Source organism: Vicugna pacos, chromosome 34, assembly GCF_048564905.1.
Source record: "Vicugna pacos chromosome 34, VicPac4, whole genome shotgun sequence".
Lineage (NCBI taxonomy): Eukaryota > Metazoa > Chordata > Mammalia > Artiodactyla > Camelidae > Vicugna > Vicugna pacos.
The window spans coordinates 5217683-5240829 of NC_133020.1; the positions used below are offsets into that span (position 1 = coordinate 5217683).

The window sequence follows — 23147 nt, forward strand, 5'->3', positions numbered from 1 at the left end:
TAGAATTTGTGGATGGTTTTGAGACTTGGAAGACTGAGAAAAGATGGGACCAAAATTAAAGTGCAAAACATGAATGGTTTTTAGTGCCATCTACTGAGACCCACTTAGTTTTATGTATAATTTGGTTTCCTAATAAAGTCATCGTGATGATGGGAAGACTTGGGAATGTTAAAATGTTTTCCTTATTTCCCTTTGAAAAAACCCAGAAAACTCTCTACATTTTCCAGACTTCCATAGATTCTATTAGCCACTCTTTAATATTTTTACCTCTTTTTGGGCTGGAGTTCGGTCCCACATAAAAGTTTAAAAATGTCTCTCTATTTATATAAATAAGAAATACTTCATTCATCACTGCCATCTATTAAAATTGTCTCTGGATTTTTAGAAGTTAAATTATAACCACAGATAACCTTTTTTTCTATCATCACTTAAAAATTAAATTAATCATGAAGGTACTATAATAACATCATGGAGTTTGGGGAACATTTGTGAACCTTTGTTCTAGCCCTAACATTATTTATATGTTCAGGTTAGTTTTCTTGGTTAGCCTTTCTTGATGGTCTTTTTTTTTTTTCCCAGTCGTCCAGGTGGAGTGCATGTGTTAACAATGAAAACAGTGTTGAAAAAATTTAGCCTTCTTGGGAAACTGTGCATAAGAATGATTTGGGAAGTTATTTAGTCTGGAATGTTTTTTTAGTTCCCACTGACTTTAATTTTCTTCTAAGATAGAACATGATCTTTCCACTGTGGGACTCTGGTGACAGTAACCTTTACCTTATCAACTCCTTTGCATCTATTTTAGATTGAAATCTTTCTTTTCTTGAACCCCCAAGACTGCTTATGCTGCTCCATGTGCAGAGATACACTGACCATAGGGCGGGGCTGAGATGGGAACCCAGAACCACACAGAAGTCAGAGCAAACCTCTGTAGTGGATTCTTTGAGAATTAGGGCAGAAAAAGAAAGAAGGGGTGTGCAGCTGGGAGACAGGCACAGAGGGAGGGAGTGAAACACAAGCAGGCAGTGGAGGTGAGTAGACAGACAGGAAAGACCTAGCGAGGTGTCAGAAAGCTGTTGTTACAGCCTGTCTGTTGTGTGGACTCTGAACTCAATCCTTAAACAAACGAACAAACAACTCCTTCTTGCAGAAGGCCCTGTGGTTCAAGACTGTATATGAAATACCCGGTGTGGGCACTCAGCAGACATTTTTTGACCATGTTGAGGCACCTTCCCTGCAAGCCTGGTAACATAGTCCCATTTGACAGATGGAGAAGTGCAGGTTTAAGGGAATTAAGTAACTCGCCTAAGATCACACAGCTAGTAAGTGGTGGGATCAAACTGAAGCTAGCTGGGTTTCTCCAGCTGGGCTGACTTCACAAATCACTAGATCGTCATGTTCTCTCATACCAATGGATTCACGATTGTTTTTTTTTTTTATTGGTTTTTTTTTAATATATTTTTGTTGAAGTATAGTCAGTTTACAGTGTTGTGTCAATTTCTGGTGTACAGCACAATGCTTCCGTCATATGAAAACATATATATATGTTCGTTCTCATGTCATTTTTAACCATGTTACTACAAGATATTGAATCTAGTTCCTTGTGCTGTGCAGTATGAAATTGTTGCTCACTCATGATTGTTAGTAGCGTATCAGGGTTACTAATCCTTAAATTCAGAGACCCTGTTCCGAATGGAGACGTTATTGCTGCTACCAGATGGGCTGGGCTCTGGGAGCCCGGGTCCTTGAGCATCCTCAGGATGTTAAGTATTGTTCGCATCTTTGGAAATAACCTTTTTTCCATTTCAGTTCTTAGCTCCACCCAGTCACCCTGGGTGGGCTGTGTCACCCCTTTTAAGCTCCATTGTCCCCCTCAGTGAAGTGGGGTCAGTAATAATAATATTAATCTCAACGGGTTTTTCTGAGGATTAAATTAGCCCTGCGTGTATATTTAAGTATGTAATTTCTACAAATCGCTCTTAGAGGTACAAATGTTACAATGAAACATTTCTCCCATTGTAGGTCTTCTTGAATTTTCTGTGGGAAAATTTAGATATTTCACACTCAAAAGGCCCTCTCCAGAGGAAGCTATCTTGCGTCATATTTCCAGCAATGTGACTTTTCTCATTTTCCAGATACACTCACAGTATCAGAATACAACAATTTCTTTTTCTGAGGTAAGTGCAGAGAATTATTTCTGTAAAAGCCATTTCCACATTTTGGGAGCTTGTCTTCAGTGTGAATTTTTTTTTTTTAACAAATCTGTTTCTGTTTAGTCTACATGACCCCTTAGACTAATAAATGAATTTCATTCTGCATGAAGTTGTGCTTTTTATTTGTCCAAAGCCTACCTTCTGATACTCTGGAATTTGCTAAACAAAGCTGCCTTAGTCCAATGGGTATATATTTTATGGGCATTGGTTATAGTATCTTTCAAACTAAATATTTTGTATTTTTTCACTCCTGCCTTTCTGCCTCTACCACAGAGATTTTGAAACTGTGCGAGTGTGTGTGTAGTGTCTTCATAGACCAGAAATGGCAGAATTTGATCGAGAAAGAGAGGAAGGAATAAATTACGTTAATTGAAGAGATAACAGTGTCTATGACCCATAGTTGATTTTGCCAGAGTTCTTTGCAGCCAGAACAGAAATCAAAGCATGTTGAATCCCATAACTTTCTTACAAGGAAGAAACATACCAGTTCTTCAGGAGAAGCCAAGTTTTTTCTGGCTCTAAATTCAAAGGGAAATTTTCTATTCAGGCTGTTACATAGGAAACATAGATGGCACATAGATGATTTCTTTCTTAACAACATCACAACAAAGACAACATTTGAAGGAAGAGAAAGAATGGAGAAAAAAGGCATTTGTATTTATGGCATGCCTACTGTGTGCTAGGCCAGTGGTGGCACACAGTAGGCATGCAATAAATATAAATGCCTTATGCTCCTGGGGCCATAGACTTGGAATCTGTTGAAATCTCTGGACTCTCCACCTGGCAAAATGCATGGCTACACCTGTGTTATTTCATGGGCACCTCTGGAAACTCACTGGAGCTCCTATGAGGAACCCTTGCATTTAATTTTCAATATAGTTAATGTAATTCTCACAACAGCTCAACAAAGTAGTTCTAATGCCTGTTTTTGCATTTGAGGACACGGAGCTTGGATAAAGGGATGTCAGTATAACTAATGTGACAAAAGTGGCCTGGATGAACAGCCTCTTGGGCTTCAGTTTTCATGCAGATAGGGTCTTAGTTATCCTCAACCCTAGTCACGTTCCTTCCTGGGCTGCCTTTAGTTCCCGCCGTATTTATACCACTGAGACGATGGTAACGAGAGGCGCACGTGGCCCTGGAAGTGAGCGGTCTGTGTGAAGAGAGCTGTTTCTGTGGAGACATCTTGGTGAAGTGTGGCACTTTGGGGTTTCTGGGTCATCTTAGCAGTGGGTTCACTGAAACCGCTGACCCTGTAGTTCCTCAGTTAGTATTTGGGTCATTCTCTCTTATGCTTGTCAAACCGAAACCCATCTGGCAATTGTTTCTTCCCATTTCCTTCACTCTAAGAAAGCACTCTGAATCTACTGCCTCTTAATTTAGTGTGTTGTTATCCACTCAGCTTTCCAAGCAGGTGGAGGCAGGGGATGGGAGAGTGGAGGGGGCGTGAGGAAGGGTAAGAGCAGGGCACAAAGAAGGAGATGTGCATGTTGACTGTCCTGGTTGAGGTGATGGTGTTACAGGAGTCTACGTTGATCAAAACTTACTTGTATACTTTATATGAGGTTTATGTCAATCACAACTCAAATTTTTTAAAAAAGCTTTCCAAAAACTGAACTCCTTGGGGGCAGAGCTCAGACTTTCGTCTTGGTATTGGTCAAGTTAGTTTGTATATCAGGACCACAGACGGAGGCTGGCCTGGTGGCCTGGCCCACATCCCAAATCCAAATCTAAGTCAGCCTGCATTTACAGGGAACCTCTGTCAAGAAAACCTAACCAATCACCATCCTCCAACTCAGTTCAGCAAGGTCACCTCACCCTAGAAATCAGGACCTGCTCCCCTTCTGAGGAAATTTCCAGCCTCCTAGCCAATCATGCCCTTCTGATGTCTATAAAACTAGTTCATGCCCCAGATTCCTTGGGAACAGTGCTCCACGGCTCACGAGGCATCATCCTCCCCCATCCCGTGGGGAGTTTCCTCTTGAGCAAAGGCCATTAGACTCGTTACTAAATTGTTTCAGGTTTGTCATTCACACGATAGCCCTTCCCACAGTAGTCTTAGTACTTGACGTAGTAAATCCTAATGCAAGAGTTTAAAAAACTTGGGGATTTTGCTGTGTATCTGCCATTCCTGATCAAAGAGCATATATGTTAACTAGTGCTCTCCATGTGTACGTATGAGTGCATAGAGGTGTAGAGAATTCTTTCATTGTTTAAGGAAGGTCTGTTTTTATTCCTTTTTGTTTTGAGAAGATTTGGAACAGGGCATGCACACTAGGTCAGCTCTGGACTGTAAAAGCTCCCAATTCATGATGACTGTTCTGTTCTCCTGGCAGACTCTCCTTCCCAATGCCTCGGGAACAGGCACTGACAAAGGACTGGTTTTCATTCTTAGACCAGAGCAGAGTATGTGCACTTGGCACTTGGCGACTTTAGATGCTAAGCCTGTCCAGAATGTGGCCATCCCACTCTCCTACTCAGAAAGAGGTAACTAGTCTTTCTTCTTCTTTTTTTTATTTCTTGATTGAAGTATAGTCAATTACAATGTGTCAATTTCTGGTGTACAGCATAATGTCCCAATCATGAATATACATACATATATTCATTTTGATATTCTTTTTCATTAAACGTTATTACAAGATACTGAATATACAGTTCCCTGTGCTATACAGAAGAAATTTGTTTTTTTATCTACTTTTATATATAGTGGTTAACATTAACTTGTCTATCTTTGACTCCCTGTTACTCTCCAGAAGGCAGGACTTGTTCATGAAAATTTAGGGGAAGCTATAATCCTATTAAACATAATTATTATGAGTATAATATGTTGAATCAGAAACATTTTAAGAGCAGGGGAGACAGACAGTTAGTGTGATGCTTGAAAGCCCTGGTAGGGACACATTTATTCATTTGGAAAACATTTAGGTGGCCCTTGGGGAACCTGTAATAGAAAGAGAAGACACAGAAAGACAGGACATGATCCTTAACACATTAGGTGGTTATTCTAGGCAGAGGGGGGCATAGAAGAAGATTGGGATATTTGGAGAATGGTGAATAGTGGATATGGCTGGAGCCAGAGTGTGAGGGGCCTTGTATTCAATGTGAGGTTTGCTCTCTATTCTGAGGTCGCTTCTGAGGAAGCGTAGAGTGTTTCTAAGTGAAGGAGTGATGTGATCGATGCATTTCACCTCTTGGAAGGTGAACTCTAGAAGCAGTGGAGGGAGTGGATCAGAGAGGGCATAGCAGAGTCAAGACAGCACAGTGTTCAGGACTCAAAGTGAGAAATGAGAATCTGAATAGAGGCCAAGAGTTGGGGATAGGGAAGTGGATGGATTTGAGGTGTTTGGAAGGTAGACTTGAAAGGACATAATGACCAGTGGTTATGGATTGTGAAAGTGGGGAGTGTGGACGTCCCATTTGTGCAGCTGGGAAATAGTGATGCAGAATAGCTGTGGAGATAGGGTTGTGGTGGTGCTGGATGTTTTAAGCGGTTGGAGTGGGGTAGATAGTGACATAAGTTTGGGACACAATGCACCTGAGCTGCTTGTAGGATATCTGAATGGGCATGGGTGGTAGCCAGTTTAAGGGCCTGGAGTGGAGGAATGGGGTTCGATAGCCAACTGAATAGCTATTAGTAAAAGCCACGAAAGTGAGTGAGATTGTCCAGGCATAAACATAGAGATTTAGGGGGGAAATAATAGCAGATAACTGAATCGTGCCTACCACGTGCCAGGCACTGCTTCTGGGGGATGCTAACTGCTGAAGAATAATCGTAAGACTGAGAAGTAGACAGGGAGATAAGAGAAGAGCCTGGCTGTCCTGCATGAAGTAGGAGTGGTAAATAGTACATTGCAGAGAGGTCAGGAGAGGTGACTGAAAGTGTCCGTGTGCTAGCACGATCCAGAGTCAGCGGTGGCCTTGAGTGAGCATCATTTTTGTGGCACAGCGAGGATGCAAACTACATAATCACAATTGAGGGGTGAAGGTGAGATGAGGAAATTTGCATACTCTTAAAGTTTGGTGGTAAAGGAAAGGGGAGGGAGCAATCGCTGGTAAAGGAGGTAGAATCCAAAAAGTGGTTGGAGTTGAAGAAAGATAATGTCATCTGTAGCAGAAGGGTAATTACCTGAGTTACAAAAAGCCACTATACTTCAAACTTCCACTGAGGTCCATGTACAAAGGAAATCTATGAACAGTGGCACGTCAGTTACAACACATATCCTTCTCCCAGGTGTGGTAAATATTGGTAAATGCGGGCAAAGGAGACTGTGAGAGAGGAGCACAGAATCCTGAGAAAGATTCCCCGTGATACTGAAACCTGTGCACTCTGGGTGTCTCTATTCCCGATCTGCAGAATTCCAACAGTTTATGGAATCTGAGACCCCACCGTGGGAGTGATTAGATGAGTGTATGAAGTTGAGCTCTTAAAAAGTCTTTAAATTGGTTTACCTTGTTCTGTCTTCTGTCAGCCTCTCCACTTGAGTCCACCAGGCTTGGAGTTGAACGAATGTCAAATGATTTAAGTTTTGTCATGCTTGAAAGTCATAAATGGGATTTCTAATAAGAAAAGAAGAGCTGTTTTGAGCACACTGTTAGTGTAAATTAAATATCCCAAATGTATTTTGTGTTTGGTTAAACATACACATGCTATTCCAATACATGGTCTTGGGGTTCTTGAGGTCTTTTATTTTTACTCTTTTATATATACACAGAGACTCTTCCAGTGGTGAGGATAACACCATCTTTCTCCCTGTTGAAAGGGTCAGATGGAGAGTGGACACTTTTCTTTTATATATTAAAAATTTCGCCCTCTAGGAAATGCACACATTCAGCATTTGGCATGCAATTTCAGAGTGTGCACGGAGCCCCTGAAGCCCATTCTTGGACCCCCCAGCTTAAGAATCTCTGTCTATGCTGACTTTCTTGACTCTAGAGCAGAGGTTGGCAAACTGCAGACCACAAGCCAAATCCAGCTCGCTGCCTGTTCTGCACGTCAAGTCTTACTAGAACACCGTCCATTCGTTTACTATCATCTGTGGATACTTTCCTGCCACAGGGGCAGGGTTGAGTAGCTGCCACAGACACCATCAAGTCCAAAAAGCCTAAAATATTTACCATCTGGCCCTTGACAGAAAAGATCTGCTAACCCCTGCTCTATGGCCTGTAATCTCAGTTAATGTTCCCCTTGGTCCATGAGGTAGCGCAAAACTAGAAGCTCTCTACTTAACTTCTGTATTGTGAGTTCTTGTGAGAGTGGGTTCTGTTTATGTGCATATGATTTGCATATATAAGAATTCTGTGTTAAGAGGAGGGTGTAGCTCATGTGGTAGAGCGCATGCTTAGCATGCATAAGGTCCTGGGTTCAATCCCCAGTACCTCCTCTAAATAAATAAATAAACCTAACTACCACTCCCCCCTACACCCCCCCACCAAATAATAATTCTGTGTTAAGTGACTTTCTTATTTTCCATCCAGATCCTATCCCCGGAGGCTGTAATTTGGAGTTTGATTTAGATATCGATCCCAACATTTATTTGGAGTATAATTTCTTTGAAACAACTATCAAATTCGCCCCAGCAAACCTAGGCTATGCGAGGTACGTCTGTCTCCCATCTCCTGAAACTGCTTTTAGCTGTTGTGTAGGTTTCAAAATCAGTAGCTCTCTTTAGTAAAATTGAATTGTCTCATGTTTTTGTTTGGAATGGAAGTAATTTAAGCTTTCTTGCTAGCACTGGAGCTGTCCTTTACAATGAATGTTGTTTCCTCCCATTCTTACAAAGAGCCAGATGTTGAGTCTTTATTAGGAGCTTAGAAGTACATCTCAGTTTTTTTCGCAAAGAGTTTTACATATGGAAAGCATTCTGGAGGCATGAAACACTCTTACATGTTTGTGAGGATTTTATTATTTTAATGAAAAGTCTGCCCTAGTTTCTACTTTAACGGTGATGATCGCCGACATTTGAGCAGCACTTAAATGCCCCCGGGCATCTTCCAGTGCCGGGTGCTGTCTGTTCTTTGTCATTTAATCCTAAGGATGTTACGAAGAAGAGGCTGTTGTTCTTATTTTCCAGAAAGGATCCCCAAGGGTTGTTGAGGTTAAGGAACTTGCCCGTGGGCACACAGCTAACAAATGGCAAAGCTGGCCATCCGCTCGGCCTGCCCGACAGGCACGTCTGGTTATTTAACTGTACAACCTCTCTTTTCTTCCCGATGCCACACTTGGAATTGTTGTCGCAGAAGTGTGACGTTTGAGCTTTTGGTTCCTTCCCATAGATGAGACTTGCCCCGCACGAGAGTGATGCTCAGTTTTGTTGGTTGACTTTAGAGGCGCGGACCCTCCGCCGTGTGACATCCAGACGGGCCAGGGCTCCAGGTGGAGGCTGCAGTACGACGTCTACCAGTATTTTCTGCCCGAGAACGACCTCACCGAGGAGGCGCTGCTCACGCACCTGCAGAGGATGGCCGAGGTGCCGCAGGTGAAGGCCAGTGCTGTCAAGGTAAATCTGATTCCCCTCCTTTGCGTGGCCAGATCCTGATACTTTTGTAAGAGTTGAGCAGGGGAGAAGCTACCTGGAGCTTTTGTGTGTGTGCTGTTTTCTGGGCCTTTCTGGGATTCTCACTTCATTGTCTTTTATTTTGTTATCATTTTGGGCGTCATTGCTAGTGATAGTTCAAAATCATGCTGACTTTTTGAGGAGATGCATGTAAATTATATTATGTTTTACCTTTTTTTTTTTTTTTTAAGTGGAGGTCCTGGGGATTGAACCCAGGACTTTGTGATTCTAAGCATGTGCTCTACCACTGAGCTGTACCCTCCGCCTTGTTATGTTTTAGTTACAGCCACATGTATGACCTGGTAATCTTGAGCTATGGATGGAAGTGGGTGGTGGTTTTCTACATACTCCCGTAACAGATGAAAACTTTTGACAAGTATAAAGGTTATATAGTGTTTCGAGAAAAAAATAACCTGAAACTATTTATGGATATACACATTATCATTAATGTTTAAACCCAAAGTCTCCAACTTGGAGCAAAAATTTTCTCCGAATTTTTTAAGCCCTGAAAACTCTTGCTCCTCCAAGTGTGGGGTACAAGCCAGCAGCATTGGCTTCACCTGGGAGTCTGTTAGAGTTGCAGACTCAAGACTCCACCCCAGACCTGCTAAAGCAGAATCTGCAGCTAATGAGATTCCCCAGGGGATTCCTATGCACTTAAAAATTTGAGACTCATGCTCTAGGTCCGTATTTGGAGGGCAAGGTTTTATCTTTATGTCTTAAAAGATGCTTGATACGCCAGTCTAATATCCAGGTCATCCTTTAGTCTAATGGTCGATGCATAGCGTTTCTCTGGACTGCTCTGATCTTCCCAGGAGGTTGTCGATGACCAGGTTACATAGAAAGAAGTGACTAAAACAAGGTGTGTATGCTTAGCCCAGGGGCCCAGTCTCTCTCAGAGCAAGGTCTGGTTTCGTTACTCTGCCACCTGGGTCGTCATTGCCTCGTGCTGAGAGCGAGCCCTGTACCAAAAAACTATCTGTTCTATCAAATGACTTCCTTCATCTCTCAGAAGACGCTGGGCAGGTGGGAGAAGGGTGGTGGGAAGGATTATTCTAGACTACAGAGACTGGAGATAAACACCATGCATGAAACTTGGCTGGATCTTGGTTGAAGGGGAGAAAAAACCTATAAAAGACATTAAGGAAAATTTGAATATGGACTCTGTATTAGATAATAAGAAATTATTAATTTTCTTAGGTGAGCTAAGGCATTGTGGGCATATAGGGGAGTATGTTTGTGCTTAGCACCTTGCTCCTCAAGGTGTGGCAGATCTGTGCACAGCAGTGCATCACCTGGGAGAGTCTCAGAAAAGCAGAATCTCAGGGCCCCTCTGACCCACAGAACCTGAGTCTGTGTTTAACAAGCTCCCCAGTGACTCACAGGCCATTAAGTTTGAGAAACACGGTGTTAGGACACGCATGCTGAAGGAGTTACAAGTGAAATGTCACAATACCCATAACTTACTTTAAAATGGTTCAGCAAAATTAAAAGAGAGAAAGAGAGGGGTGGGGGAGTAGGAGGGAGGCACAGAAAAGCAAATGCAGTGAAATAGTCACAATTGTTGCGTCTAAGTGGTGGGATGTAACGCATTCGTCCTGTTATTCTTTCAGTGTTTCTCTCAAGTTGGATGTCTCGTAATAAAAACTGGGGCGAGCAGGAGGTAGTGTTCACATTCTTATTGGGCTTGACCAATCCTTGGCCCAGAAAACAAGTTTTTGAAGGTTGAGCACTATTTTTAATTGGTAGAAGTTTTCTCAGAGGCTCCTAATTATTTACTTCTGATACTCTGTGTATTAGGGCTATGATGTGTGAGGGGGGGGGCTTTAATTTCTATTGTATGTATTGCCTATCTGAAAAACAGCCTTTCAAAGGGAATATTTGAAGCCAAAGATGACAGCATAACATAGCTATGTGTAATTTTTCTAATTTCAGAACCTGGTAGGCAAAGACAAACGGGAGTTCTCTCTGAGATGTTAGCCCACGTGGCTTACATGGGTTCGTAGCTCGCAGCGATCGCTAATGTTTTGTTGGCCACTTGACTCTGTGCCAAGCATCACGCTAAGTATTCAGGGGATGCTAGTTAACAAGATCAAGCAGATGCCTGCCCTTAACGTCATTTATAACCTAGCAGATGAGAAAAACTTTACTTTGTCCGAATGAACATTTACCCATTATTTATATGACATTTTACTTAAATTATGGACATCTAATGCTATACGAAAGCTTTAAATGCATTTTGTGTAAGAGGCGGTTCATATCAGCACGTGCAGACCGTGTAGGACAGTCTTTTGACAAAGCCAGATGGGTCGGTGTGTATCTTAAACAAGAATTACACTTTAATATTCGAATTTAATATCATGTGTAGGTGCGGTTATAATAGAAAAGCTTGTGGAATTTGTTTTTGTTTTTTTTGAAATCCAAACTAATCACGCTTTATTTTTGGCTTCAGGTGGTTACCCTAACAGCAAATGATAAGACAAGTGTTTCTTTCTCCTCCCTCCGGGGACAAGGTGTCATTTACAATGTCATCGTTCGGGATCCGTTTCTAAATACGTCTGCTGCCTACGTTCCTGCTCACACGTACACTTGCAGTTTTGTGACAACAGAGGGTAATTGTTCTTCCCTGGGTGAGTATATGGATTTAAACGGTGACAGTTCTCCTTTGGCTTTGCAGGTGTTATCAACTGGTACGGAGCTTAAGAATTTTTTAAAGTACGTTTGTCACATTCATTCATTCGACACACATCTCCTGAGCCCTTCCTTTATTGCCCTCTCTGTTTTAGGCACTGGGTTACAGCAGCAGACAAAAGAAACAACATATCTGCCCTATTTTAGTAGGGGGGGATGGTAACAAGACAGACAAGATACTTCTGTAAAATATACAGTATCTGAGATAAGCGATGAGAGCTAAGAAGGAAAGATGAAATAGAAAAGGGAGAGAACGAGTGAGGGCAAGAGAACTGGAGAAGGCATGGCTGGGGAAGGCCTGCTGCACAGGTAGCATTTGAGTGAAGACCCAAGAGAGGCAGGGAGCCATGCACATGGCCGGGGGAGGGTGGGGCAGGCAGAGGGGACAGCCAGCAGAGGCCCCCACCTGGGAGCCTGCCTTGATTGCTTTTCAGTTTTTTGGTTCATTTATTTCAATCAGGTTTCTGATGAGGTCTGACCGTTATGTTTAGTTGATGTGTCTTTTAAATCTCTTTGAAGCCTTAGTTCTCACCCTTCCCTCCCTCCTTTGTCTCCTGTAGTCTATTTGTGAAGAAGCAGAACTGATTGTTGCAGACACACTCTCTCTCCTCCTCCTTTCCCTCTTTTCCCCACCTCCTTCCGCCAGGTATATGTTGGAGGTGATGCTGCAGATGCCCGTCAGGAAGCAATACTGTCTGGTTTCTCTTTTTAGTATACCAGCAGCCACTGGTATTCATTGCCCAGCTAGAATAATTCCTCAGGGGTGGAAAGAGTGTTTGTAATATAAATTGTTTATGTATGGAATAAATTACTGTCAGTTCACTTTGCTTTTTTCTTGAACCTTTGCTCTGTATTGATTAACTGCAATGTATCAAGTTGGATGTATCATTCACTAAATTTTTACTATTTTTAGGAAGAGTGTCTTCCAAAGTGTTCTTCACTCTTTTTGCCCTGCTCGGTCTCTTCATTTGTTTCTTTGGACACAGATTCTGGAAAACAGGTATCTCGTCTGATGTAGCTGTTTACATGCCTTGTGGTCTTTTTTCTAAAACGCTCTTGGGGAATTTCTGACTTGTAAGGAGCATGAGCCACTGGTTATCTCCACTGTATTTATGGATTTGTGGCTGGGGTCTTTAGTAAAGATTCTGCTGGGTTATTCTGCATTTTTATTTTTTCTTTTCTCAGCAATGGAGTGCAACCTCCTCTTATTAGGAGGAGAATAAAATTTGATTTGTGCACGAACTTCTTCAATTGCTAGATTGGCTAGTTGACCAAAGATAACGGAGGTTAGAAATCAGGACGTCTGTGTCCAAATATATGTGGGTTTTGCTGATGGTGATCGGCAGGGTTTCATATAACTTAGGCTGCAAGGCTGAGTGGACAGTGAGTTTGAAATGTCTGCTCAGGCCTGGGAGGTTCAGACAGCATATGGGAACTCCGCAATCTGCTCAGTGAAACCCAGTGTGGGGAGTAGAATATATATTATGCTATTAAATTGATTTGAATTCTTTGGGCTGCCTTTTATGTCACTAACGTTTGCAATTACTAAAAAAAAAAAAAAACCTTATCCTTATTTAATTCATTAACAAGGGGTGATCAGAGAATCAATGGGAGAGTGAACCTAATTCTGGTCTTAGAAAAACTGTTCAAACTTGCTTTAATAAACTGAAATAGCAACTCCTCTCTCTATTACTATACTTTTTTTCTTGATTGAGAAAATCGTGAAGAATATTTAATTCCTCAAAGTGTAGAATGATTCTGTAATACAGAATTTAAGTACTGAGCTGTGTGCATGATCCCAAAGGTATTACTAAGGTATTTTAGTGGATGAGGACAATGATTGATGTTTATCCTCAACAGGAAAGGATGAATTAAAGAAGACAAAAAGTCACATTTTGCTTTGGAATATTTTGTTACATATATATATATATTTTTTTAATCTTTCAAATTATATTGTTGCTCATGTAATGAATTGAAATTTAGTATTTGATTCCGATCAGAAACAATGACAAAAGGAAGGTATTGTGTAGCACAGGGAAATACATACAGGATCTTGTGGTGGCTCACAGCGAAAGAGAATGTGACAATGAATGTGTGTATGTTCACGTATAACTGAAAAATTGTGCTCTACACTGGAATTTGACACAACATTGTAAAATGACTATAACTCAATAAAAAATGTTAAAAAAAAAAGAAACAATGACAAAAGTAGTATTTTTGTTTTAAGGAGGAAGTACAAATATATTAAAATGAGCCACAAAATTAAGTTACCTTATCAATTAAAATTGAGCTATAAATAAGAAAATGTATCCTACACTTAATACTTTAATATTATACTCATTTAATAATAACATATCCTCCCAATGGCTTTGACATTTTTCCTGCCTTTTAGATAATTATTTCTCTTTTCTGAATGCCCTCATGTGTACCTTCTGGGAATTTAAACATGTATTTGTAGGTTAGACATTTAAGCTGCGTTGTAAAAGGACTACTTAACCATAGCTTGTGGCTTTTTGTTTTGTTTTCTTTTGTTTTTCCCTTCCCTGGTGTTTCCTGCTAGAACTATTCTTCATGGGCTTTATCTTCGTGGGGTTCTTCTTTTACATACTGATTACAAGACTGACCCTTCTGACGTACGATGGTAAGTGAAAAACGTCTCGCTTGACCGAGGGTTCAAAAAGAAGGTGCCGTGTTGACACCTGCCTCTCCTACGTTGGCCCAGAGCTGAGAATGATGTCCTCCTGTGTGTGTAAAGTAAGGGGCCACCTGTGCTCGACACATCTTCCCTCAGCTTCTCATTCACACCTTCCCTTCCGGGTTTTCCATCCTCGTGGTGAATTCTCGGGTACTTAGGGAAACGAAGGGCCATACTGATTATCAACTTGTGTTCCAGCTGTGTGGCGTATTGAAGAGATGACATTTCCAGCTTCAGAACATTAAGATTTTCTTTACCTTAAAACAACACGACGACTCCTTCCTTGCCTCATTGAACGGAGTGCTTGTCGCCCCTTCTTCCTCAGCCCCAGCTGTATGTTGGGCCAGGCCCCGCCTGTCGCTGGACCTTGGGGGGTGTAGCTTCCCAGCGGGTTTCCAGCCTCAGACGAGAGGCTCCCTCCTTGGAGAGGGCTTTCCCACGCTGGTTTCGCGGCACCCGAGGGACAGAAAGGCTAAGGCTGGCTCTGGTGATGGCACCGTGTGTCTAGGCTGCCTTTGATCCCCGGTTTTCCTCTCCCCTCGTGCAGTCCTGCTGGCGCTGACCGCCGTCGCTGGAAGCGTTGGTGGGGTCTTCTTGGCCGCCGTGTGGTGGCGATTCGGGGTCCTCGCGCCCTGCCTGCTGTGTGTCGGACTCGTGCTGGGCTTCCTCGTCTCGTCAGTGACCTTCTTCACTCCGCTGGGTAGGAGGTGCCCAACTAATGTTTTGTGTGTGTTCAGTTTTACTGTTTTAAAGACTGTTTCGACCCTCCACGCATGCTGCTGCATCCGGGATTCAGGGCTTCTCCTGGAGAATTCTGGACATTGGGGATGAAAATGTGGCACTTTTGGGAGAGTCAGTACTCTTAAGAGTCCCTCTGTCTTCAAAGATGAACTATATAACCTCTTTGGAGGTGGCTTTGTACCTGTTTGTTGTGATAACGTGTGTGTGAGATAGAATTAATGAAAGTAGAGGGGATTCTTAATACATGGCACAATGGTGGGTTTCGTTTTTTATTTTTTTAAAACCCTGAAACTCTTTCTTCAAGTGACTCTTCAGCAGGAGCCCAGTACATCCCACGGATACATTCGGATGCTGCCCTGATGGCAGCTGAGTTGGGGAACCTGATGCTTGGTTCCCGGTGTACTCTTATACCCCTGGCCTCTGCTCCCACCCGTTGCTAGACCCCGAGTGTTCCTAAGGCACCGACTTGCAGTCCTCCTAGGGCTGTAGCTCAGGGATGGTTTTGCGGATTTTTTTAGTAAACTTGTAAGTTAACTTTCTCTTGTAGGGGGGAAAAATTTTCCTTCTGCCCTTCCAGGTTCTTTGGCTGCTCTAATAGTTAAATTGACAAAAGACAGCGTAATAGGAGAAAACCAAATTGAATTTCATATGTCCTGGAGTCCCATTTAAAAATATAAACCCAGAGGCAGTTCAGCAGTTGAGGCTTATCTGCCGTCCTGAGCTAAGACATGAAGGGAGTCTGGGGCTTCAAAGGGGAGGAGGGCAGTTCAGAGGAGCTTAAGAAGAGCAGGTGTTTGGTGGTCAGATGTTTGCCCCGCGATGCAGCTGAGTCTTGCAGATAAAACGCTATCTTTGGTGGTTGCTTGCTTTCTGGGCCAATCCCCACGATCTAAATTCTTTTAGGCAGTAGAAGGGAAGAAACGTTTTTCCTGAATGCCAGGGTCTTGATTGTCTTTAGCACAAAATAATCCACATGCCCAGGGCCACATTTTAGGGTGGCCTATTCTGTCCTCTGTCACTTTGCAGTTGTACAGTACCTTACACTTCCTGGTTGTTGTCAAAACTGCAAAAACAAAGAGGAGTATCTATAGTCAAAGGTTCTCTATTAAGCTATTTCTTGTGATAATGTTTAGTTCTTATATTTCAGTATCAGATTAAAGGTTATGGGAATGTTAGATATAAGAATAGGTGTCTCCTCAGATGAATGGATAAAGAAGATGTGGTGTGTACACACACACACAGAGACACACACACGAAATGGAATACTACTCAGGCATAAACGAGAATGAAATAATGCCATATGCAACAATATGGGTGGACCTAGAGATTATCAAACTAAGTGAAGTAAGTCAGAGAAAGACAAAGATCATAAGATATCACTTATTTGTGAAATCTAAAAAAATGATACAAATGAACTTAGTCACAAAACAGAAACAGACTCACAGGCATAGAAAATGAACTTAAATTGTTACCAAAGGGGAGAGTTGGGGGAGGGATAAATTAGGAGTTTGGGATTAAGAGATACACACTACTGTATATAAAATAGATAACCAACAAGGACCTGCTGTGTAGCACAGGGAACTGTATTCAATGTCTTGTAATAACCTATAATGAAGAAAGAAAAAATATATATGTATGTATAAAACCAAATATATATATATATACACACACACACCTATATATATATAAAACCAAGTATATATAAACCTATATATAAATCCAAATATATATATAAACCTATATATATAAAAAAACCAAATATATATAAACCTATATATATATGTAAAAACCAAATTACTTTGCTGTATACCTGAAACTAACACATTATAAATCAACCAGACTTCAATAAAAAATTTTTAAAAGAAGAATAGCTGTCTGTTGAGGCTGTCCACTCTTGAGAATGCAGGATACAGAGAGCAGTCAGTTCTCTAAAGATCTTTTTAAGACCAGAGAGAATTGGTGACCTGTGATTTACTGACCATTCCAAGTCCCTTTGTTCTGATTTCAGCAAACCTATAGCAAAATCCATTCCCACAGTCCCCCTTACAGGCAGCTTTTTAATCTACCTGCAAAGTAGCAGTGTTTAGATTTGGCCAGATGACAGATTCACAGGGATGTTCGTTGACAATGCAGATTCAGGATGTTAGAAGCGCTAAATCAAATACCGCTTAGTGAGCTTCCTCCCTTTTCGTTAATGCTTGGAGGATGGAGGGGTGATTGGTTAGAGTTTTTTATAGCTAATATGTCAAATTGTCTTATTTTTAGTAGCTAATGCATATGAGCTATCTCGTTGCTCAAGGATATTTAGGGTGAGTGTCTCCTTCATGAGAGTGGGTGCAAACTCCTATTTTTAAGCATTAAAATGTGAAAACTCTGGCTGACCTCTCAAATCTAATTAAATGACTGTTTTCACCTTATTATGTGGCTCACAAAGAGCTTGTACTCTGAAAGGGTCAGTCTTTGCAAGCCTGGGTCATAACTACTATTTTTAATCCCTGGATTCCTCAAAAGACTTTTTTTAAAGCCCCATGTATATATGTGGTTGAACTAGAGAGGATGGTCCACACACTCTGCAGCGGGTTGCAGTTTGCTTTCTGAGATTATGGGGTCTCCAGGTCAGATCCCCTGACCGTGGAACCCCCACTCTTCAAGGCACATGGGTCTCAAGATGCAGAGCCACCTCCAGTTGGACTGAGTGCTGGTGCCAGTGTCATATTAAATAATTCTCAGGCTTATATTCTTGCTATTTAAGCATAATTTATAATAGGAGTTCTAATGTATGAGTCATGAGTCACCCCGAGGTGTGCCGAGTTTTGGAGAAGGGTTTAGTAGGGCAGATAAGAGAGCTCCTGTCTCTCCTGATGCCTGAGGAAATCACATCGCCAGAGTGCAGTGGCTGTGTGGGAAATGAATTGATGGTAAAAATCTCATCAGTGGATTTTGCTGCTGTATTGCAGTTCATATGGTTAGCTCTGAATGCCACTTGTATTTTTCACTTTGCAGAACAAAATCATGGAATTGTAGACACTGATAGCGAGAAAGGACAATTTGGAGCTTGGAGATGGAGTAGTTCAACCTTCTTACCTCATAGGTTAGGAAACTGAGACCCAGCATGACAGCTAATGAAGGGAAGAGCTGGGACTAGTCCAGCCTCTTCTAAATTATCCTGGTCATAAGTGCAGAGCATTTACCTGCTTGGTTTTCCTCCCACTCCTCTACCTTCTTCGAACACACCCTTCAAAGGGGACTGTATTGACTGTTAAGTGAAAAAAATATCAATTCATTTCTAATTGCCAACGTAGTCCCTGGTTGTTACATGAAATCTTCGATGTATGTCTGTGTTCACATGTTGAGAAAGTGAAATTTGACTTAGTGAACCTTTTGTGTACCCTTGATTTTTTTTTTCTTTTTTTCTTTTTCAGGAAACCTAAAGCTTTTCCGTGATGACGCAATATTCTGGGTGACCTTCTCTTGTATAGCTGTTGTCATTCCATTGGTTTTCACAGGCTGCCTAAGAATAGTAAGTGTTTCATGGGGTCAGTTTATTCCTTCTATTGTCCCGGGCCTTCGTTTGTTCACTTGTTGCATCATTTTGCATTTTTATTCACTAGGGAGAGTCTGATAATCTGTATCAGATGATTGGATTTTACGTAGCCTGGTTGCTGTGAAAGTGAGAGAAGTTCTAGTTACGATTACCACCCTGTTTTTTCCATCAAATAGAGCAGGCATTCATCGTGCTCATCATGCTTTTAACAGTGGGAACAGAAGGGAGGGCTTACAGTAATGCCACAACCAGATGGGTGGTTAGTTTCAGCTCTCTCTCCAGAAGAATGGTTCTTCATCTAATTAGAGTTCATTGTTGAAGCTCTTTCACAGAGAAGATATTTCCTATGATGAGGGAACGTGTGTTTTACGAACTGTGGGTGTTGCAGGTTCTTTGCAGTTCATCTTCTCAGGGAACAAAGCTTCATTCAGCTCTAAGACTTGGTTCCTCTTCATGTGCCCTGAGGGAGTGGAAGTGATTCCCAGAGATTGAGGCCAGTGGTGCAAGTTCAGAGCTATTATTGTTCTGCCAGAGGTGATGCCTAAACCCTTCTGTTCTTCCTCAGCTGAACATCCTGAGTTGTGGACTTGTTGGCTCCTATTCGGTGGTCCTGGCCATTCACAGTTACTTGTACACAAGCCTTTCTTACATCACTTTGAACGTGCTCAAGAGAGCGCTCCACGTGGATTTCCGCGGGGCTTTCCTAAACGTGCCTTTTCAAACGAATGGTAAGACTCCAAATCCAAGAACCAGAGTGATAGTCAAATAGGAACAGTGGCCCACCTGTGCTAACGAGAGCACTCGGTAACTAGACTGGAAGAAGGATTCCCTGGACCAAAGGAGGAAACTCACAGAGTACAGATGCCATTAGTGTCCTGTGTCAATGATAACTTATGATCCCAGGAGCAGAGAATTTAAATTTGTAAGGTGGTTGAAGTCCATGCTTCTAAAAACCTGCTCTGTGGACTTCATTAAGACATTTCTAAACCAGAATTACTAGGATTCACCTGGTCAATTCCTAGTTGTGGGGAAAATGCTGAGAATAAAGCTGTTGCACCCCTGAGGAATTGGGGTGGGGTAAGGGGTGAGAATGACAACCTGATTTTGTAAGCTGTTCCCTTGTTTCCCGCCTGTAAAGAAGCAGGTAATTTGCTCATCAAAAGTGAGAAACAGACTCGGAGACATAGTAAACAATCTTATGGTTCCCTGGGAAAGGGAGTGGGAAGGGATAAACTCGGGAGATTGAGATTTGCAAATGTTAACCACTATATATAAAAATAGATTAAAAACTAATTTCTTCTGTATAGCACAGGGAACTATATTTAATATCTCGTAATAACCTTTAATGAAAAAGAACATGAAAATGAATATATGTGCATATATATATTTATATATATGCATGACTGGGATATTATGCTGTACACCGGAAACTGACACATTGTAACTTACTATACTTCAATTAAAAAAGAATTTAAAAAAAGAAAAGGAATATATATGTATAAATGAATCACTGTGTTGTACAGAAATTAACACAACATTGTAAACTGACTATACTACAATAAAAAAAAGATGTGCTGAGATTTAAAACTTTTTTTTAAAAAAAGGTTAAAGTGATTTTTCAATAAGTAATTGTATGGTTTCCTCAACTGTAAGAGTCTGCCCGTTAAAACTTTCCATGAACTTTTTGAAGGGAAAAAAAAATGACTACTGAATCGAATGTTCACCAAGGTTTATGATACGTTGGTTTCAGAAATGTTAAAATAGAGAGGATGGAAAAGCAGGTCTTAGAATTGAAGACCCATAAATCCGATTGTGATTGTTTTGAATATTTAAGGGCAAGTCTTTCCCTCTGCTGTCCTGAACCTGCCTGTGTTGTTTGAGAGGTTGACGATGGAGACCTTGAAAGCCACATGTCTTGGAAGTTTGACAATATTTTGCCAAGCCTTTTATTGGAAGCTCAGTACAATTTGTTGAATTCTTCATGCATTTCTATACCCATCCTACCCAAGGGGGATGGGTATAGAAATGCCATACAGGTTCGAATGGGGAAAAACAGCATGGTGGCCTCTAATGTTCCATGATGTACATTAGTGAGGTATACCTAGATCACTGCCTTTTCCCCACCTTCTCTGGAGAAACACAACAAACAGCTCTGCCTGTGGGCACTAGTCACAAGATATTGGAATGACAAGGATCCAAACAACTGATTCCTTTACAACCTGTCTGGATCTCAAATGCCTGTAATAGGAAATTCCTATTTTAAAACTTGAGACCAGAGCTTCCTCGCTCATTCCTTGGTTTGTAAGTGAGGAAATACACGTCCATTTGGACTGACTTACCAGAAAACCTAGTGTTAACTGAGGAAGGATGAAACGGAGGGAGGCTAGGCAGTGTTGTGTTAGATCTGTGTTAGGTTTTAAAATTCGAGAGTTCACGCTGCGCTTTTCTCCTGGCTTCTAGACTTCATTATCCTGGCAGTGTGGGGGATGCTGGCTGTGAGTGGCATCACGTTTCAGATTCGCAGAGAAAGAGGGCGGCCGTTCTTCCCTCCCCACCCCTACAAGCTGTGGAAGCGAGAGCGAGAGCGCAGAGTGACCAACATCCTGGACCCCAGCCACCACATCCCTCCGCTGAGAGAGAGGCTCCGTGGCCGGTTGGCCCAGATCAAAGAGCTCTTCCGGAAGGAACAGCCCGCCGGAGAGAGGACGCCCCTGCTTCTGTAGGGGCCAGCGGGCTGGGCAGCACAAGTGTGATCTTGCAGTGCAGCCCAGGCACCGCCTCGGAGTTGGTGTTGATGACCAGGTGCTGAGAAACCGGCGTCTGCACCTGCGCTTTGTACAGTATTGTGGTGTCCTTCTGCGCATGGGGTAAGGGTGTGCTGGGGAGATGACAGTAATTCTCAGTCAGAGTGAGAAGGATGACCAAAAGTGCTGGTAGGGAGGTTTTTCCTTATTACTGAATGCCTAAGAAATTCCCCTCTGGTTTATAAATATATGATCAACTTATTCCGTTAACTAAATACACTCAAAAAAAAAAAAAAGAAAAATTAAAAATCAGTTGTTCTCCCGATACTTTCTTTTTATAACTCCTGGAACAATTCTCTCACCTGACTGTCTAAACTCTGGGGCTGGGGTGCAGAGGGTGGTTTTATTTAAGGCTTGCACTGTATTTTTATTTGCTCCTGTGTTTGGAGGATTCAGTACTGCACCTTTGAACTTCAGAGTACAAAAGAGGTAGAACCAACTTACTTTCTTACTAAAAGCAGTCTGATTGCTTAGTTGCACCTTTCTTAGCATCCTGTGTTATCAAAAGATACCACTCTTTTGTTTATTTAATTGTGGTAAAACACATACTTACGTTCCAATCATTTTTAAGTGTGTAGTTCAGTAGGTGCCCTTTGCCTTTTATGGCCCCAAATGGTAATTTAAATAGCTACATTATTTCAATTATTTGAAAATAAGTCAATTTATATGAATAATACAACTTTTATAAGAATGATTTATTTATATTGCAGATTTAAAAAGGGCCCTTTTTTTCCCCCTTCAAGACCTTTTAAAATAATATTGACAGTTGATCTCTAGTAAACTGTATTAGATGGACATAAGAATTATTTTGTTGTTAGGAAAGAGGTTGGCTCCTAACTTCATCTACATGTAGTCCCATTACTAAGGAAATCTTTAAAAAATCTGCGTTTTGTAGTTCTTTCTGCTAAATGAGTTGTTAGAGCATTGATGTAAAATACAGTTTCAAAACATTTCTGTATGAAGCCTTCGTGCTGTCTGTGCTTCAAAGTGATGAGGGGGAAGTCAGAAGGGATTCAGGTGTTTAATAGAGCTGCTTTTAATGAGGACCTTGGATTCTGTAAGGAGAGACTCTTCGGTTTTGACTCTTTTTTTGTCCACCACGAGGCACTCGGATGCCCTGGGTTGCATCCCTACCCCTCATGGCCTTTCCTCTTAACTTTCAGAGCCTCTTCCCAGGTTCTGCCTTGGATTCGAGGCTGGCGACTCCGACAAGCCTGGGTGATGGTGAGCCCGGGTGTGGTCGCTGCATTTCCACTTGTGAGTGAACCACTGTTTAAACGATGCTGCTTCTAAGAGTTTTTCAGAATAGATTTTTGAAGTTTCAGTTGACTGGAAAATTTTCAACTTTTGCTTTTCAAAGTGTTTTGGAAAGGCTGAAACAAAATGAAAAAAAATGTATAACTAATCCTTTCTGCTTTGAAAAATTATACACAATTGTTCGTTTATTTATTTTGTAAACTTCACTGTTTAGATAACTTCAGTAACACTTAAACGTGAAGAGAAAAATATGTTTTTTTTTTATAATTCACCATAGGGATTCTGGCTTCTGCCATATCATTGTAAATTCTAACAAAGTTACATGGAATATTTGTGAGTTATTTTCTATACCATCAAAATGCACTGCCAGTGAGGATTGTAAAGACAGAACACACTTTCTTGGGGGGGTAGGGGGTTACAAATTGTTTAAAATTTTTCATGATAATTTGTGAGTAATAAAAAGCCAGTTTGTATAATTTTTTAAATAATAAATACCTATTTTGAAAAAAAAATGCTAAAAGTCTCCTTATTATCAAATTCTTATAAAATTTTTTCCCAACTGTATTGGTACCAAAGTAATAAGATATGCGAGGACAATTTCACAGCTATAAAAATGAAATCATTTCATCTGGACAAGTAATTCTTTATCTT

At 41.4% G+C, this 23147-nt stretch overlaps 1 protein-coding gene across 2 annotated transcripts in view; it reads left to right on the forward strand.

Moving 5' to 3' along the window:
* The window catches only part of TM7SF3 (transmembrane 7 superfamily member 3), a 31068-nt gene extending 8587 nt beyond the window's left edge, over window positions 1-22481 (forward strand). For both annotated transcript variants that reach the window (XM_006199954.4, XM_072954185.1), the window contains exons 2-12: window positions 2020-2174; window positions 4547-4697; window positions 7686-7806; window positions 8536-8707; window positions 11217-11394; window positions 12369-12455; window positions 14016-14096; window positions 14698-14850; window positions 18314-18411; window positions 19001-19163; window positions 20896-22481. In XM_006199954.4, coding sequence (XP_006200016.1) covers window positions 2020-2174; window positions 4547-4697; window positions 7686-7806; window positions 8536-8707; window positions 11217-11394; window positions 12369-12455; window positions 14016-14096; window positions 14698-14850; window positions 18314-18411; window positions 19001-19163; window positions 20896-21158 — 1622 coding nt within the window. In that variant the 3' untranslated portion in view covers window positions 21159-22481. The remainder of the gene's footprint in view (window positions 1-2019; window positions 2175-4546; window positions 4698-7685; window positions 7807-8535; window positions 8708-11216; window positions 11395-12368; window positions 12456-14015; window positions 14097-14697; window positions 14851-18313; window positions 18412-19000; window positions 19164-20895) is intronic.
* The last annotated feature ends 666 nt before the right edge of the window (window positions 22482-23147 follow it).